This window comes from Monomorium pharaonis, chromosome 6 (assembly GCF_013373865.1).
Source record: "Monomorium pharaonis isolate MP-MQ-018 chromosome 6, ASM1337386v2, whole genome shotgun sequence".
Lineage (NCBI taxonomy): Eukaryota > Metazoa > Arthropoda > Insecta > Hymenoptera > Formicidae > Monomorium > Monomorium pharaonis.
In genome coordinates, this window is record NC_050472.1 from 1,511,776 (window position 1) to 1,531,324 (window position 19,549).

Genomic DNA, 19,549 nt, shown 5'->3' on the forward strand with positions numbered 1-19,549 from the left:
AATTCACATGTATTTCCAAGATTAAACTTTGGAATTAAAAATAAATCGAATTCCAGAGTCCGTTCAGATTCGATAGATATCGTGAGAGTAGATATCGCTTAGCGTATTACCTTATGAGTCTAAACGACAAAATCGAATTGTCCGATAAAATGGCCGTTAAAGGAACAGTTCTTCTTAATTTCGTAATCGAAAGGAAGATAATGCGCAGCTTATCTACTTTTCTCAATTTTGTTTACGCACCCGAACGTTGACGATAATGCAAAACGATAAACCAGCACGGTGAGAAAAATAAACGGATATCTCCAATAACAGAGACGCGATGCAAATTTTCCAATCAATTGCACAATCGATCATACATAAGAAATCCTAACCACAAGTATTATATACGTTCGATCTAAATTTAGCATCGAGGCACCGCCAATTAGCGTATTACGAGAAGAGCGGCAGCAAAAGCGCGTGTCTGGAAAACGCACAGCGTTATGCATCACACCGACAGTAGGCAACAAAGGTAAATATAGCTTCCTCTCTTATTCTCAATTCGTTCATTTTTCTCTACGGTTTCCCCGCTGCCCTTTATTCCCATTGTTTCGCCCTCTCGCTGTTTTAATAAACAGTTTATAAATCTCGGCGAAAAACTCCACTTTTTGAGCTCGCTCCCGCGTTCACTCGCGCAGCCTATTCCCGACGTGGGACAAACAGATGAACGTGCTTCTTTCCTGTATCTACACACACACACACACCACACACACACACATCCGTATCCATTCGCTTCCGCCTTCGGTTAATATTTGAAAGTTTTGTTTAGCAGTTTCTCGATAGTGCTTTTGTTTGAAATTACAACAACGGTGGAAAGTTTTACAATAGATTCTCTTAAATGCTTCATTAACAGAAAGCTAAAGTTTTAAAAATTCCTGTGTTAATGCAAAGAAATGAATGCACTCTTAATAATGAACGCGGCACGATACAACAAAAAGAATTAAAAAGAAGCTTGGTATTCCGTAATTTAAAAATACTCGCGTTCTCTCTCTCTCTCTCTCTCTCGCTCGCTCGCTCGGAGCGCGAAAATAAATTAATATGAATTAACGTACCCATAATCAACGAAAATCTCACGAAAATTCCACGAAATCTCCCGAATCACCGAGAGCAAGACTTGCTACGCGAGTTAGTTGTACCGTGGAGGAGAACCTCACGAACGTGCGAACGAACGACTACTGAAAAGACGGTAGGGTTCGCAGAACCCGTCATGCGCTCCTGGCTCGATTTCAGTCGCTGTCACGACTCTACACGGACCTCATTCAACCACAAAAGGGCCTCACCGCCATTCCGCTCACCATTACGCTCGCTTCCGCCGCGTGACGCTCCCCGTGTTAAGTCGCCCTTGGAATCATGTAGCCTTTCGATCAAATTGCAAATCGCTGGAATTATTCTACGGTTGAATAGAGCTTTCAATAAAACATCATCAATTTCAATAAAACTGGCTCGAAATTATTACTACTATCAAAACGGTAGTATCAATTCTTCTCGCTCTTCCCCAATCGCAAATCACTTTCTTTTCTCTATGAAATTCACGCGTCTGCTATCTTTACTTGCGTCTACCTAAGTACACATCTTCAAAGAATCTCATGAAATAAACAATTTCTGTGACGCAACTGTGCACAACAAACCAGCGACATTGATGAGAATGAGATATCCCCTGATCTCGCAGAAGGACGCGAGCGAGCCGTGGGCAATACCTTCACCACGGGAGAGGGGAAACGGAAGGTTAAGGTGATTCGAGGCCTCGTCTTGCCGCGCTGAGCGTCACCGGCGAAGCTCTAGCGCTACACCTGGCGTGGCAGCTGCTCGGAACCGTCCGTTACCTGGTTCAGCAGCACCTGTTCAGGGATTGCGTGCGGCGTGCGCGGGGCCTCAGCGCTAGAAAGGCCCATAGCAACACATGTTCGCGAGTGCGCTCCCCAGCGCGCGGCAAAGCGACGGATGATTGAAAGAGAGCTCATCGCTGAAACACGCCTCGCGCGCCATTCCTCTTACGACTTCCACATGAAAGACACGATCGTATTTTCACGACCGGAAAGGCAAACGCTGTCAAATAGACTGCTCGAATGGGCACGACACGCTCGGAAGAGTGGATTTCAAAAGAGAAGCGCAGCGGATTCCTTTTACGGACGAAACTCGCTGCGGCGCGGGCGTTCGGTAAAATCACCATCGAGTGTGCATTGACGTGAATCGCGCACGCAACAAATATTTTGATTTACTTTAATTAATCGTACAGTTTAATCAAGAACCTGAATCAAATATTTCGCGCGGAATCAAAGCGGGCGATTCTTGCCGCAACGATTAAACATCGCGGTTGTTCGGACCGCGTTTGCGCGTCCTGCTGATATAACAAATTTAGATAGGAACACGCGCGATTTATTTCGGCTGTATATATTCTGCTTGCACGTCAATCATATCCATCCACGGTAAATGACGTTTATCTAATTGCGATTAAAATTATTCATGATAAAAGCTGTCATTCCAGACATATATGTAGCCTTCCCTCATTGAAAATATCTATATATAAATGAATTAATTTAATGTGCGTGCATTTCCTTTCTGACGTAAGAAGCAATTTATTTAGGCAATACAAAAGATCGTGTAAACATGGCGCGGAAAACGCACCCAAACGTAATTTTACAGTCTACGGTGCATTTCGTTCTCCCTTTCTCTCTCGTGCTACCTCATCCCGTGCCATAACGCCATACTGTAGACAAAACGGCGTCGGTGGATAATAAAGGCATCGCGTGTGCATAATTATCTGGTGTACCTTCTTGGAATTAATTTCGAGCTTCGCTGAAAAAGAGCTTTTTTGTTCGCCCCTGTCCGTTAACTCGGTACACTGACCTCCCTCTCTCTCTCTCTCTCTCTCTCTCTCTTTCTCACTCACTCGCTCACTCACTCACTCACTTTTTCGTTTGGCCGTTAAACGCACGAAACTTGCGAAGCAGCTTTGACTACCTCAACGAGACGGCGAGACAGCGAGTGGAAGCATTGTCACAAGAAAAAGCACTAACGTCGGGAAAGAATGCCCCGAGAAAAGTACCGCCTGAGCTAGTTTCGCTCTCTTTACGATCCGACCACCATGATAAAGTTTGTCAATAAAAAGTTGGAGTTGTTAAAAAAAGAAGGGAAAGGGAAAAAAAGAAAACTTGCGTCGTAAAAAGAGGCGCACCCACAGAAAGAACGAGAGGTCCGCGTTCGTATTTGCGTCACGACCTGTTGCGAACGATTTTTCTTGAACCGCGACAGATGAGTCTTAGCGGTTCTTATGGAATTAATGCTTGGTTGTGCGTTACGCGAGTGGAATGACGAAGATCGAAGATCGGTTGCCGCGACGTGAAGCCACGCAATTGCCACATCGTGCATGTAGATCGCGCGCATACGGTTGTAGATAGGCGGACGGCGTACACGGGTCGCTACGTGATAGAACGCGCTTCCCTGATGACACGCACACGTGTGTGGTTAGCACGCGATGAGTTGCATTGTATGCGCGCCTGATGATTAGCTACCACAAGTGGACATATGGCTTTCTCATGTACGTTAATACAGTACGCGTCCAACACGCACCCGCGTACTCCGAACTATACGCGTAGTCTTCCAGCGTGGAGGGAAGGAAAGCACGTTCATCGTCGTACACGAAACACCGAAGCCTATGCCGAAAGTATTAACCTCGCGTTGCGCAACGCCGAGACCCGGTTGTTGATCCCCGGGGTCTTGGACCAACCAGTTTTTGTCGAGTGATTGGACGAACGCTCACCGTTCATGGCACGAACATGACGAATTTTCGCTCGGTGTATCATCGAGCGTATAGCCGCGAAACCTTTGCAAAATTAACCGAACGCTCTAAGATATGAGTTTTGACTCAATTTACAGGTCGCCGGTTTTTTCGCCAATGCGATATTTGTTGAGCTCCTCTTTTTTTTACATGTCGGCGATGCGCGATTCTATTGGGTGGCGTAAAATGTAAATTGATGAGAGAAATAACACTCTAGTGTTTTGTGAGTTTCCGGTCTCGCGATTATAACGGTCTTGAATAAATTGAATGCTTACATAAAAAGATCATTAAATACCAAACGAAATCGATTCGACGGTTTGCTCATTCATCGACTATGCCATGCCCCGATATCATGGATCCCTTTGAAGGTTTCACGTGTACGATCGTGTTCACATTATACTCACAGATGCAAGCGCATGGCGTCCCGTGTCACCATCATACTTGTGTCATGCATATTTTCTCTCTCCCGCATCTCGTATTCTTTTCACATTCCTTGGACGTCGTTATCAGGGCCTATCAGTCATTCTATTTGCATAGCTCTCGTATCATTGGAAATTCCGTTTCGGTAATGGTAAGAGATTATTGCCGGAACGAAGAGAGAGAGAGAGAGAGAGAGAGAGAGAGGAGGGGGGGGGGGAGGGAGAAAGAGATTCAATGATTCTTCGGCATTAAATGCACGGCAGTCTCGGAAGTCGGTCAAATCGAGGAAGTTAAATATTTCGTCGTCGTCAGCGGGCGTCGTTATCGCGCAAATATTAGTCGAGCTGTTTGACGTTGTCAACCGAAATCGCGCGCTACTCTGCAATTAACTAGTCTGTTATCGAGCGGCTGGGGAAACTCGAGGGGTTAATTAGGGGTGATAAACCCGCAACCGCGGTTCCGCGTGTGCGAGCGCGCCTCAAAAACAGCTAGTCGATAAATTTCGATCGCCCGCAACTCCCATCGTCCCAGGCATTGTCCGCGCGCGTAAACGTCGCGCCGTCTACATTGTCGTTGTCAGCTGCGTAATAATTCGTGCGATAAACAAAGCGCTCGGTCAGCCTTTCGCACGGCAAATTTGCAGAAAATTGTGACCTATTCAACATCCGTGCGCGCGCGCACGTTTTGACAATCTACAATCGTTTTGTTCGCGCCTACGCGTATAAGTTACGGGAAAGAATCTTCCCTTTTCTACGTTCGGAAAGGGCCAAAAAAAATGGAATTCCGGACAATTGCGCGCAACGTACTTGCGCTGAATAATAAACAACCCGTTCAATCTTTATCTCCCCGACGACGAGAGAGTCGGCGATCAGACCAACCGCGGGTTTTCTGGCAGCGAGACGGAATCCTCGATGACACGATAAAAAAGAGAGAGAGAGAGAGAGAAGAGCGCGCCGGAATCCCGTTCAAAATCAATAAAGTTACCCCTACTAACCCCCGCGGAATCGAAATAAAACGACTCGGCGATGTCGCCGAGTGGCGGTGCCGTGTCTTCCGTCCTTTCAACCTCGAGGGGGGGAATAAAGGTAGAGGGGTCTCTGTTCTGACTCGCGGTGGCTTCTTTTGTCATCTATATCGCACCGAGATACAGAGAGCAATTTTCGTGTTTTTCGTTTCGTGAATCGCGTGAAATTATTCAGGTATGAATTTGGATTGGATGTTAAACCCGCGGAACCTGAATTTATTCCATATTTGTTACGCGGAACTTTGTATACCGACACCGTTTAAAAAGTTTAAAGCGCGCTGTGCACGAAGTATAATGTAAAATAAATAAACATTTCTTCCTGACTGATTAAAAAGCTTTTAGATTCATCTTTCTGACGTAACATCATGTTCATGCAAAATTCGAGTGTTCTAATTCTCCTTTCCTCCCTCAAGCAATACGTTTAAATGTATTATCAGACGCGACAGTTAACTAAACTCTAATAGACTAATTATCTCGCTACTCTTCACCGGAGAGGACGTTAAGCAAATTGCCAAATAAAATGAAATTAAGATTTCAGCAAATTGCCAAACAATATTATTCCGCACGTTGCGCGGAACGTACAGGCGCTACATGAAATTCGCTTGCAACCAGACAACGATGGCAATAACGGAGAAATACGTGGGAAATAAAAACTCTCTCGTGGATTAATACGTTCTGATTAATTAACCGGTATACTGATAAAACTTATATAATGTTTTATCTCCATTATGTTTAACTCTATTTCGTATATTATTGCCGTTTTACATATGATTAAATTTCAATTAGTTTCATCGTCCAATAATTCAAGCATCAAGGAAAATAATTGAAGTATTAAGAACGATTATAACAATTCAATATTGCAACATAACACGGTATTCCGCAAAATGATCGCTGTCGTCACCTTCCTTGTCGTCAAATTTGTAGCTGATTCTTCAAATGCGTTAATGGCGAATTAGTTGATCCGGGAAAAAAAACGATAAACGAAGAACTAAATTTGAAGAAAAACAGAAAAAAAGAAGCGCGACGGAAGAGGAAAGTGACGGCACTCCAACTCGAGTGTTTACTGATTCGAGGTGAGACAAAAGCTCGTCGGTCGTTCGGCTACGTTCGGTTTTGTTTCTCTTCTGAACGCGGAAACGTAACGAGCCACTTGGCCACGTTGCATATTTCAGAACGGGCCAACTAGTCAGCCAGCCAGCCAAGAGCCAGACCGAGCCCTTCGCTCGGGGAAAACCCGGACGAGTATGGAGCTCGTTATGTAAAATCCAGGCCACAATGTCGAGGAGAGATCGCTAATTAAAGGGGACTTAATTGTCATTCCATCGGGCTATGCCTCTTTGTTGCCATCCTCAGAACAGAGAGAAACAAAACGATTTTCTCTTCGCCGAACCGAATCCTTAAATACTAATAACTCGCGTATTCTACCGCGGCGCAAATCTATAGGGTGCCTAAGGTACCCCGTCCGAGGAATTTTCGTTTCGCGAAATATACGAGTCGCAAAAGTTCCTTCCTTTGTGCCCATAATTAAACTGAGAGAGTTTAAATACATTATAAACAAGCTCACTTCAAAGTTTCGAGCTCTCTGTCTCTCACTTCATTAATAAGTTAATATACGCTTTAAAGTCCATAAACCGATCGCGGTGTTTGCGTTCACAGAGGCAAAACTTCGCGATCGCCGATGAATTGTTAATAAAATAAAAGCTCCGCAAGGGCTCCCGACGAAGGATGGATGCGATTTATTTGCAGGTTGACGCCATTTGATGTCATATCAATTGATAAAATTAAATATTTAATATTCGGTAACCTGGCAAGCAGTTTGAAAATGTAATGGAATTTGAGAGACAGAAATGTTTGTTTTATCTTTGCTCAGTTTCCTTGTTCTTGCATTCTATTCGCGTCGTTCTGTTTTTCCGATTTACGTGACCATTTCTCATGCAAAATCGCACAAATACGATAATATCAGCTGGCGGAAAACACGTTGTCGCCTTTAATCGCGAGTCGTGAGTCATTATTGAGAAAGATTGACTTACCTCGCGAAGCTCCTTGATCTTCAGACCCCCTTTGCCAATGATGCATCCCGCTTGACTCTGGTGCACCAGCATGCGCACATCGATTTCATCGCTGCCATGACGAGATCCATTCTGAAATCGTGTCTACAATAAATCGTGGAAATTTGAGATGTGTTGCTTTTGCGACGGAAAGAAGTAATCGTCGCGATACCAAAATGGAATTAACAGATGCATAAAGACGCACGCTATCACGTACACTAAAAGAAATTTGCTAATAATAATCAATCCTAAATAATAGTTGCTGTACGCTTTGGTAAAATAATTCAATTAAATGTTCGATTAATAATATTACAAACAAAATATTTATTAGTTAACCATTTAGTAATACCGACTGATTACTGGTTATGTTTAGTTATTACTAAATATTATTTGGTTATATTAATCAAATATTTAATTGAAATTATTTTACCAAGGCTTAGTATCAAATTTCTTTTTCAATGTACAAACAATTCGAAAGGAGCGAGTGAGAATAAGAGCTCATTAACACTTACCTCCTCCAGATTAGGTACGACCTCGTTCAACACTTGCAAAACAGTAGGCAGGTCCGAGCTGATGGTGAGCACCCTAGAATCAGAAGAACCCCTAGAATTATTCTGGTCTTGCCATTGCGTAGTTTTCGCATACGTGCTATATCGACCATACAGCCCCGTGCGAATGACGTACGTGCGTACGAGACGCGTTCGCGTGTGATTACATCAACCAGCGATGCCATCCCCTTTTCCTCGTGCGTATTTTGGCGTTATAGCGCTTCGAACGGAGCCAAAGTGAGTGAGGCGTCGATGAAATTTCAACGCAACCCCGATGGAGTAGAAAGTAATTAAATGCGCACGGGGTCGATCGAAGCTGGATGTATGTAGTATGAAAGCATCGTATTTTACTTTCAACAATATTACGAATGTTTAACTGTATCCCGAACATCTGTACTCGGACTCGAATCTGATTACGTTACAACGAGATTACAATTGATATATGATGTCGCGCGTGATCACAACAACATTAAAAGCCGGTACGAATTTAATAACAACCATCACGATATTTGTCGCCGCAAAATATACAACGTTGCGCTACAAAATCGATTTTAAACGCGAACGCGCGGTCGCCGAGAGTTTAACACCCTTCTTTGTCAACCAACTGCAGTGGATTAATGAATCCCCGTCGAAGAGTCGCCATAAATCTTTAACCGCGTGATAAATCCAGTCCACCGGGGACATTTCCCCAACGTTTCACAAAAATTACGAGCGTTACTAGGATGGCGTTAAGGGATTCAGATTTATTGCGTTACACGGTAAATCCGGTCTCCGAGTACGACGCGTATTCCAGTAGTTTCACCACGTACGAGAGTCGTCGACAGCGAAGCTTACGAGTACCACGTAGAATCGCGTGCAATCGCGGCCATCGCGATCGACCGTATAAGCTCGGACTGGATTCGGCCTCACGGTATTTTCCCGACCTACATCCATTCAGCCGCAATCGTACCGCGCGATCGGAACGACCGTCCCCACCGGGGCGAATTACGCGTCGCGGAAAACACCATCTCCGGTAATACGCACGCGGTCCAATTCCACCGTCGAAAGTAATCGATACCGATCCATTTTCTTTCCGGCCGAGTCGTCTTCCAGCGCTCTGCGGAACTAGAGAACGGCGACATACGGGAACGGGGGAAACCCGAACATCGTCTCCCCATTCTCTTAACGTCATCTCATATAAAACGTAAAGAGCGATCAGCGATCCAAGAGTCTCAAAATTCTGCCACGAAAAAAAAAATAAATTATTTGATTCTCACAAATTACAATAATTGGAAAATATAAAATTGAGATTGACGGTTTACTTGCTTTTCCCCTTCTCTTTGATATTCACAGTTTTGAAAAGAAAGACGAATATATGTTCGAGTATCCCTGTCCCTACACTCTTAAGAAGCCCACCGAGAATTTCCGCAATCATTTTTCATGATCGAGAACAGACGAGAAACTTTTTAGAACGACGATCAACACGAATCCATCTCCCCCCATCCCTCCCCCCGAGCTAATGCGAAGAAATGAATGAAGAGTACGGACTCTCCCTTAGTCTTTTCACCCTTTCTTCTCCATTCTCGTCGTCCACTTCCGTTCTACTTTCCCGCTATAACGAGCTGAAGCCACGTATCTTCCATTCAACTGAACATACATCAGATATAGAAGTTCGGCACGCGCTCTCTTTAAACGTTCTATCGGTTCCACGAGAGAAGCATCCAGCCGATGATTTAATTCACGTTATTCACGGTTATTCACGCTATAAAAAAAAAAATTATCGCTTTCCTTCGCGCAGCACGATTGCGGGAATATTGCGTTGCGACTTTGGGTAGCTTCGTTTCCTCAATCCTGTGTATTAAAAAAAAGTGCAAATATTTGTTACTTGTTAATTTGTTATTTATTTGTATACACTCCTACAAATCTTTTAGTCGGCGACGTTATCAACGATCAAAAAAAGTTGCCATCACCCGTTACGAGGTACGAGTTTTCCTACTTAACCCAGTTTGAGGACAAAATAGGACAGTTACATACTGATCAACATCGGTAATCCCGACTAAGGAAATCGAGATACGTACTTTATGCAAGTTGATCGGTGCGGTACTTTCTAGAGAAGCTCTATAACGATGGATCAACGGCATTATGGTGCGGACAACTACGGGGTTGGCTGGTCGAAAGTCATCCCTTCGAGAACCACAGGGGACACATGCATACATTAGATTCGCGGACGGTAAGTTCGGCGGATTATGGTTTAATATTATTTCACGATAGGAATGGGATAAAAAAAGAAAGAGAATAGCGGCAAGTTAGAGATAAAGGCGCGTAAAACGTTGAAGAGTACTCAAACAATTCTAAGGTCTGATGGCTCTCTAAACATTATGATTATTACGCGACTCTCAGCGTAGAACAATCATACCTGCGGTGGTGTCCGAGCGTCTACGCGTGTCGCGATATATCGCCTCGTTAAGAGGAATTGAGCGCAATGTCGAATTGAGCGAAGAATGAAAATCGCGCGGAATAACAAAGTAACATCTTTCAAAAGAAGCTAATAACATCTTTCAAGAGAATTTAATGTATCGACTTGAGACTTCTGAAACTTTCTCAAAAGTTTATTTTCATTCACCGGAGCGACATTGTATCGAGAATAGATCGCGGCGATCGTAGTCGTGCGGATTATTCGGGAAAGGGGATCGTTCTCGACTTCCAAGTACTTTATCACGTGCCGGCAAAATTCCCGGCCGTATCGGTACAGCCGCGAATGAAAATCGCATTAGAGACATCCTCGAGAAGCTTCACCGTGTCGGCGATAAAAAAATTTATTGCCGTCCCAGGACGAAGATAAATTTTCCGTAATACCTGCGCCTGTGCGCGGACGACATAATTTCTTAGGAGAAGAGAACGACATCGAGCCTCGTGCGGCTCTAGGCGTGACATATATAACGTAATCATCGATAATCGACCACGATAAAGTGAGATCGAGTATAATAACCGGTCCGGAGTTATATCGTATTAAAGTATCACTTCACTGACGGGATTCGCGTAAACGCGCGCGGCACTGATCCACAGCGCTGATCCAATTGTGTCGGTAATGACTTTCGACTTGGCAAGTTAATTAATCAAGTCGGGGAGTACCCCTAGCGGGACAACCACTTATCAGGGCGGAATATTTCAAGAGTGAAGGTATTTTGTCGCGTTGAAAGAGTACTGTCTTGAAATGCGCGAGCACAAACGGAATAACGCGTGAGTTCTCCGTCAATACGGCTATCCGAAATTTTGCTCTCACTTTTGATCCCGGTAGAAGTAAGACATTATTTCACAACGTTTTTTTTTCTTTTTTTTTCCGAGAGCATTACTTGACATGTTACGTTTGGCTTTTCAACGCGATAACAACACCTTGAGTCGTAATCCTTAACACTGAGCCAGCCTTACGGCCGCGTGCGTCACATACCACATATTAGCTTCCGTGTGTTAGCCACATATTACAGACACCGTTTAGAACATATCCCGACGTGTGTGTATAAACGTGTATAGGTGTCGAGTGATATCGCACACGTCTTGTTGCGTGACGCTTACGCAGGAGAAACCAACAAATAACAAATTAAACAAGAAAGAGAAGATGAAAGAGAAAAAGAAATAAGTGAGAGTCCATATGTGCGCACAGAAGATCAGTGAAATCCTCAGAGCACGCTGATCATGATACATAAAGTACACAAATTCATAGAATCGAGTGCGCGCGCGAGTTAGACACATATCCAAAAATTTTAAGAAAAAAAATCGCGAAGTATATTTTTCTACGTGTCCTCGCGTAGCATATTCCTGTAAAATTTGCAATAAAATGTAAATTTAACTGCGATCCAACAGCGAAATTGCCGGCGACACGTACTTTTCAAAATCATTTTTCTTTATTTTTTTTTCGTTGCAAAATTAAACAAGATCGAATTAAATCGATCCGATTTACGAGCGATCTTGCGAAAGATTCGTCGGTCGCGTGCCAACGACAGGTGCAGCACGTGCTACGTCGGCTTTCGCTTGTAAGACCACCGATTTCTCATCCAAAGCTAAAGCCGCACAAAGAGCTTGAGGATGCTTAAGTCTAATAGGATATCGATTTCTCGCAATATCGATACTGTCCGTAATAATTATAAAACAAAAAACGAATTTCTATAAGCATAAAATTCCAATTGCGCGATTTTCATCTTTTCTTCTGAAATATTTCTCCGCTCTTCTAATATATCTCATGCGACGAGACGGTCAAGAGGACACGCACAAAGATATTATATGAGAAACGAGAAAAGAAAACGGAAATAGACACAAAAGTAGACGACGAAAGTGTCGGATAAATGATTGCCGCGTTAACACATAATATGCCGATAAAATAAAAAAACGTGTCACGAAAAACAGATAGATTAACAGAAATATAGACAGATGGACAGACAGACAAAAAGACAGATTTCTAGACAGATAAACAGATAATTAGGTAGACAGAAAAAGAGAAAAGAGTAATAATAGTAGTAATAGTAGTAGTAGTAGTAGTAGTAGTAGTAGTAGTAGTAGCACGATAGATTACGAAAAGTGGAAATAGTAGTGGTGTATATAGAGTATACAGAAAAGATTTACTGCTCTCGCCGCAGGCGTCTTAATAGGTACCTCGTAATTAGAGACAAAGAAAAATAAGAACATTAAGTAGTTGGTGTTGGTCATTACCGTTCGGGTCCGGGGCAATCGGGTACAATGATTGAGGCTTTGTACTGTCGATTGGGCCGTGGTGGTTGGTGGTTGGTTCATTGGTGGTTGGTTGGTGGTTGTTGTCGATTGTTGGTAGGGTCGTGGTGGTCCATTTTCCGATCGAGTCGGGGTCCGTCGTTCCGGGCAGGGCAACGGCAGGGCAACGGCAGGGCAACGCCAGGGGGGCAACGCCGGGGTTGGGGCGGGGCCAGGGCACAAACCATCAACCAAGTTAGACATCACGTCTGACGGCTGGATTAATTCGCGGCTTAACCTCCTAACCCGATTTTTCCACCCGCACTCCGCTCTCCACGTCTACAACTCACCCCCTAATCTCTCCCTCCTAACTCTTTCTCCCTCCCTTATGTCATCGAATTGGCTGCGAGAGGGTGAGAAAAATATTGGCATGGAAAAATGAGGTCGAGCGAGAGAATCGCGTGAGAACGGACGCCTCGCATTCTTATACAACAATTATGGCGCGTTTCTTTTTTACATTCGATAAGCCTGCGAAGTATTCAATTTAAACTTTAAGCCCGATGAGTAAGCCCGTTGATTCTTTTACGATCGTAATACGATTGGCGAGAACTCGCTAAGTTACAGAGAGCGAGACACCGCGGCTTCTCTCTTCAAGAAAGTGCTTAGTCAACCAGACGTACTTGTATATATCATCTCTCGGCAAAGACCGCTCCGGTTGGTATCGTCCTCCCTTTTCTCTACCCCGGTGTCATTAAGAATTCTGAAAGCGTACTCGAATAATTTTCTTGTCCCGGCGCGGCACTTAATTGACGTCGCTGTACAGCGGTCCCAAGAATATTTCAATTGCTAACGAAGTGCACTAAACGCCGTTAATCAAGCAAGTTTTTAATCTTTAAACGAAGAGGTCTATTAACTATCCCGTATAACTTGCGGGTGAGCTCGGCACGTAACTGATAACCATTACGGAAAGTTTTATCGACGCGAACCTGAAACTTCCGCGACGAAGCGTGGACGCCGCGATAGACGGCGCGATAGTTCCGCGAGTTCGCGCGAATGGTAATAACTTTGCCGTCCGTTCGCCGATGTGCAGACAGAAAAATCGCTGCGAACGCAAGTAAGTTACGTCTCCCCCCGAAAGAAATTTGTAACCATTATCTACAGATACACGATGCAATTCATCCGTCCGATTTGTTACACGAGTAAAGTTGCTCTCGACTATGCGCGAATCGACTCCAATATTTTTCTACACACGTCCGAGGCAGCCCTTTAACGTCAAGCTTTCTGCTGTCGCCTACGAAAGTTTGCGTAGCGTCCGCTTTCGAACGATGAAACTCCACAAAGCGGCGGGGGAATTTCGCGTAAGGTGGCTCCCGTAGAAAGTTGCCAGGAAGGCAGCGCGAACTGAAAGTGAATCGCTAAGAGATCCTCTCCGGTGATTCCCTCGGATACAGCACTCTTTGGGAATAACGAGCATTGTGCCATTTACCAGGCAAAGCGAACTTGAGACTAGATATCTCGTCGTATTAAACGATTCTCTCAAGCTACCAAACTAATTAAATATCCGTTATTACAGCGATAGACGTATCACTCTATTCGCGCCATTCGGTGTAACTTGCATTGATTAGAAACAAGAGTTGACTAATAATGTAAGCGATAAATCGGCTTCATTATATTCAAGATCTCTAAGTTCCAAGGTATCTTACGCGTTTAACGACAGCAGAGTCTCCTTGATTCGTTTCACGGTAATTCGTCTAAAGACGACTTTTCGCTAATTGCCGTTTCCTAAAGTGCTGTATCCAACTTTCCGTCTTGGGGGGGCACGCAGCCGCGTGGAATTCTCGCTATTTCTTGCCGTGACTTCGTCTTCGTGTTCTCTCGTTTATGCCAGAAGATGCAAATCGCAACATGGCTCATCGAGAGAATGCGTTCGTGCCAGTGTGCACTCGAACAAAGGATGTGTGTGTGTGTGTGTGTGTGTGTGTGTGTGTGTGTGGTGTGTGTGTGTGTGGTGTGTGTGTTGTGTGTGCGTGCACGGAACGTTCTCGATGGATTGGATGTGCCGCCGTGGCATCAAAATCGTGGCCAAGATCTCCGAGTGATTTGCCACGATATTACAATTGCACAATTAAAGTGCGACATGTACGCGATATTCTGTACCTCTTTTCCAAAAGTGCACTTTAACATCGCAGCTTAATACGACGGCTGAAATTGCGCACTCGAAATTCCCATTGAAATCTGGGGGTTTTCCACTCGGAGAGATGGTTAATGCGAATAATGTAATAGTGTAAACGCGAAATTTATTATTAGTACAAATACGGAAAATATGATTACGGCGCCCTCCCCCCCCTTCAACTATTTCAGCGGAGATGTTTTATCCATTTATCGTTATCGACGTTACATTTTATAGTAAATTGAAATGATAGTGTACGACAAAATCGGCAGACATTCTCCTAAAAAATTCCGTTTCACAACAAGATTTAATACAACTTCGCAGATATTTATATCAGCCGATTTTGCGATTATGGAATTGAGATAATTCGTCATCACATTATTTCGAAATTAATTGGCTACTGTAAATTAATTAATAGTGAATTGATTGTGAGTCACAACGTTGACAAGATCACTCTAACTCGAAATATACTGAGTTGTACTACACATTCATATACTCATTTGGTTCATGCAGGCAACAAATCCCGGCCGTTTATTAACATATAATTCTCAACGCGTGATTCATTATTTTACATTACATTATTTTACGTTAACATGACGTAAATATAAAAACGCACGCGCAAAAACGAAAGAATTCGTCCACGTTGACATTTCCGTCGTACACATTTCGTATGAAGGATTTCTTTCGCCATCGATCATTGCAAGCGTGCACAACATTTCACGTGTCCCTCTTAAAATATGGCGCAAAGATAAAATCGAAACTAGCAATTGCCGAAACTTCCTTGAGAAATCAAGAAGTAACAAATGTCTCATGAAACATTGATACGGAGCATACGGCGCGAGATACACGGAAGACGAGAAAGCATCCCGTCTTTCAAGGAACCAAATGCATAATGAAGCTCGTACGAATATAAAGTATCTTTGGAAAATGAGACGAGTGCCTAGCAAAACAAATTTTCGCGATAAAGCCTTTTGTACACGCGGCTCCCATGCTTCGCTCTTTACACAAATTACATGAATCTTCGCGTATCAACCCTTTACCCCGTGTCGTAATTATATAAACCATAATTATTTTAGTTTCAAACGAAGTTAAAAGGCTCCAGGGAGCTAAAGGGTTAATTTCATTACAGGCACTCGTGTCATCGATCCATAGACAGCGCACAAGTAAAGTATAAAATGCAAGCCACGCGTCTTTAATTAATATGACAATCGAGTAGTCGACAGAAAATCGACAGACGAAACAAAAATGACTCTCAATCAACTAAAAATCCGACATATCATTAGAACTAAACATAAAAATATAGTTAGAAAATCGTAAAAAAGTATTGCTTCGCTACAGTAAAAATGCCTGTTTAAAAACGTTTTGGTAAACATTTTTACGATCTTCTGCTTGATTATTCGTACAATTCTTGTCTTCCACTATCTCTTCCACTATCTCTTATTTACTCCTAACAAGGAGTTTCTTAAGAAATAGACAAAGACAGGAACAAAATTATAGCGAAATTACGAACGAATCGAAGCGCATAAGCTTACCTGACTCCTGAGTTTCGTGATGTTCTGACCACCCTTGCCAATTATCGAACCAGCAACCTGTAAACACAAGTATAAACAAAATTTAGCCTAAATAAATAACGCGATTATTAGATTAAATAAATATCTTCAATCTTTCTGTGTCAAGGATATTTTTGAAGAGAAATCACGAAACGAAAGAAGTGATAGCAAGTAATGCTTATAAATATTTGATATCTAAACTTCCGCCAAGATTACGGCACAGATCACAAGATTATATATTTGAGTGATCCTCTCAATCTTTGTAACGTTAATTACACAGGTATCTCCCGTCGAGGGCGTAACCGGCAACGGTAAATATTTAATGAGCGAAAAAAATCTAAAAGTGAGATAATGCGCCTCGGAGCATAAAGAGGATGAAACACGGAAATTTCATTCTCTCGTCACGACCCCTGGATATCGTGCATCACAATATTTCACTTTCTACAGACTCTCTCCGATGTCCACAATAAATCTCCCGTCATTCTAATTAGGCTCTTTTAATTTTACCTAGACTTCCGGCATGTGTCTGATACCGCGCGAGAGCACGACCACCGAGTTCTCGTGAAATACAAAATAATTGTAACTTGGTACGTAATATACGGATTTTTGCGGATTAGTTCGCAAACGCCTTTAACGACAGATCCGCCGAGTTAATTAAATAAGCTCTAGCACTGTGTCTGGCAATTAACACTTTCTCCTCGACGAAAAGGCGCGTCAAGGACGCGCCTCGATGCGCGCGGCATATTATGACATAGAGACGTAGGAATGCAGTCATTTTCATCTGAGCGATAATATTCAGTCTTCGAGAAAGTACAAATTTGTGAACGGAAGGAACGATCAGTGAAAGAGACATTTTGTACATGTAAAAATTGAACCTCATGTCCATCTATGAGTCACGAGTTGGGAAAGTTGTGCCTTACATAGCTGCTATCTAGTAACAGTAGTTATCTAATCTGGACTATATATAGCATCAGAGCCAAAAATCTTTTGTCTGGGAGTTACAGATCAGCTCAACTCAATGCAAAGATTCAAATTCATCCAGAATAACATCAGATTTTTAATTGATTATCATCGGAAGGCAATGGCAAACCACCAAAGATAATCATCATAAAGTATGCATCAAATAGACAAGCGAGAGAGAGAGAGAGAGAGAGAGAGAGAGAGAGAGAGAGAGGAGGAGAAGGAGGAGGAGGAATAACACCATAAAAACTGATTATAACTATATAATCAGTAACTAGCCAGTGATAAGTTAAAAAAAAAAAAAAAATCTAATCAGTGTTATAGACTACAAAACATATCAAGATACTTATCATTCTCATATTAAAAAACAACACTTACAATTTTTTGTTTTCTTTCTTCTAAATTTTTATCTATTTTATCTTTCTTTGAAGCAATTTTTAATATTTTTCAAAAAAGCATAAATTTTTTTTTTAATATATAATAATAAATTTTTCTAGAATTTGTAATGTGAGTATATTTTAAGACAATTATTAAAAGAGAGAAAATATTCGTTGTTAAAGATAACCATTACTTAAAAAAACAAATTAAGTAATTGCTTTTCTTAGAAGTATTTTTCAGTGTGTAAGTTCTGAATCAGACGACTAGTCATTTCTACCGATGTACGAATTCTCGGCAAGTTCCTTCGAGAATCTCGCGACTTGTTGCGAAGGCCGCGGTAGGCATTTTACTTATCGGTAATACTACAATACATACAGTGCGGTCGTCCCTGACACAACGCCGTATACCAATGACAGCGTGCGATGATATCGTCGATTACACAGGCAGAGATTCGGCCGCGATCAAGCGCGACGAATGCTCGCGTTCGTGCTCGGCCGGCTGGATATGAGGCGGCAATAAGGCGCCCTCACGGCGTCGATTAAATCGCACGCATCGGGGCACACCACCTCGGCGTACGGCGCACACATCGCTCTTGTCGTCCATTACGAAATTAACAAGCCGCTCCACAGCCGTTCGCGATGATGTCACGTGCCGCGGAAGGTCGAATCTCGCGAAAGTCGGGTAACACTCTAACGAACAAATTCGTGAATTTTCCTCCTCCCTCGTTCGTCAGAGGTGATTAAGGGAGCTGCTGTAATCTTCTCGCAACCGCTGGATATCATTTCACGCATTTTTAGGGGTTTTTTTTTCGGGCATTCGCGTGCTGGATGAGGACGGCGCGCTTATCTCCGCTCTCTCGTGACAATCGGTCATTCAATTCAATTAAGCTTATTAGCAAGGCACAAACGGTTTACAGGATTATGCTAAGGACAACGTTGAGCCGGAATTATTTCGATAATTGGATAGTCTCGCGTCGCGAGCTTGTGAGCAAAACTTGCGAAATTGGATCGTTGCTGAAGCCCAAAAAATTATCGATATATCGAAGGAAACCACGGAGAAATATAAAACAGAAAAAAATCGTTCCTCCTATCGATTTACAGAATGTTACGAGATAGAATCTTCGGCATTCTCCTGGGAAAATACGAACAAAGAAAGCGTAAGAAAAATAAGTGTTTTACTGCTCCCTTCGATATTCAATGTTACAATCAATCACTATCGAGCGAAAGGAGGTACAGATAGACCTCGATTCATGATATTACTTCTCTCTCGATGCCCTCGAAAGCGGCGGCGGCGGCTACTGCTGCAATCGCGATATTCGCCTGCTGCGTCTTATTGTACCGCGGAGGAAATGGTGGCGCAAGAAAATATCCGCCCAGTCAAGAAACATCCGGTCTGACGATATATCGGCGATAGAGATGGAGAACTTACGGCAACTGCAGGCAACCTCGATACCGAGAGAGGCACTAAAAAGGGAGAGGGTCTAGCCCGTACTATACAGATGACGTCGACGGCTGCATTTTCGTCTATCTTCCACTGAAATTTCCGAGGTCTCGACGTTCGCAGGTTCACAGGGATTTCCCGCGAGGGAAAAGAAAGCAGTCGAGAGAAACCGATAACGGTCCGCCGAGCGTGGCGACAATGACCGGAAGAGCCCCGACTGTCCCGGCGATGAAAACGGACATGTCGGAGTTGGGTACCATGTGTGGTGTTGCGCGTATGGGAGCCGTTTTACCGCACTTACATTCGCACACGGATACGAGAGGCGAAAAGAGCCAAACTAATACAAGTACGCGTGACTACACATAGAAAATACAGTGACCCAGTGGTGAGACACGTGGGAAGCGCGTCCGACCTGCTCGCTCACATTGTGCGTTTTCAACGCACACTAACCCCGCGCGAAGAGACGGAGGAGGAGACATTGCCAGTCACATTGACATTTCCGATCGTCGACGACGAT

The 19,549-nt window shown here is 43.3% G+C and overlaps 1 protein-coding gene across 6 annotated transcripts in view; it reads right to left on the reverse strand.

Annotated features, from left to right (window-relative positions):
* Positions 1-19,549, reverse strand: part of LOC105837654 (heterogeneous nuclear ribonucleoprotein K) — an 84,163-nt gene that overhangs the window by 22,544 nt on the left and 42,070 nt on the right. For all 6 annotated transcript variants that reach the window (XM_036288697.1, XM_036288698.1, XM_036288701.1 and 3 more), the window contains 4 exons: positions 16,237-16,293; positions 12,538-12,581; positions 7,819-7,891; positions 7,289-7,399 (listed from right to left, as the gene is read on the reverse strand). In XM_036288697.1, the coding sequence (XP_036144590.1) occupies positions 7,289-7,399; positions 7,819-7,891; positions 12,538-12,581; positions 16,237-16,293 (285 nt within the window). The remainder of the gene's footprint in view (positions 1-7,288; positions 7,400-7,818; positions 7,892-12,537; positions 12,582-16,236; positions 16,294-19,549) is intronic.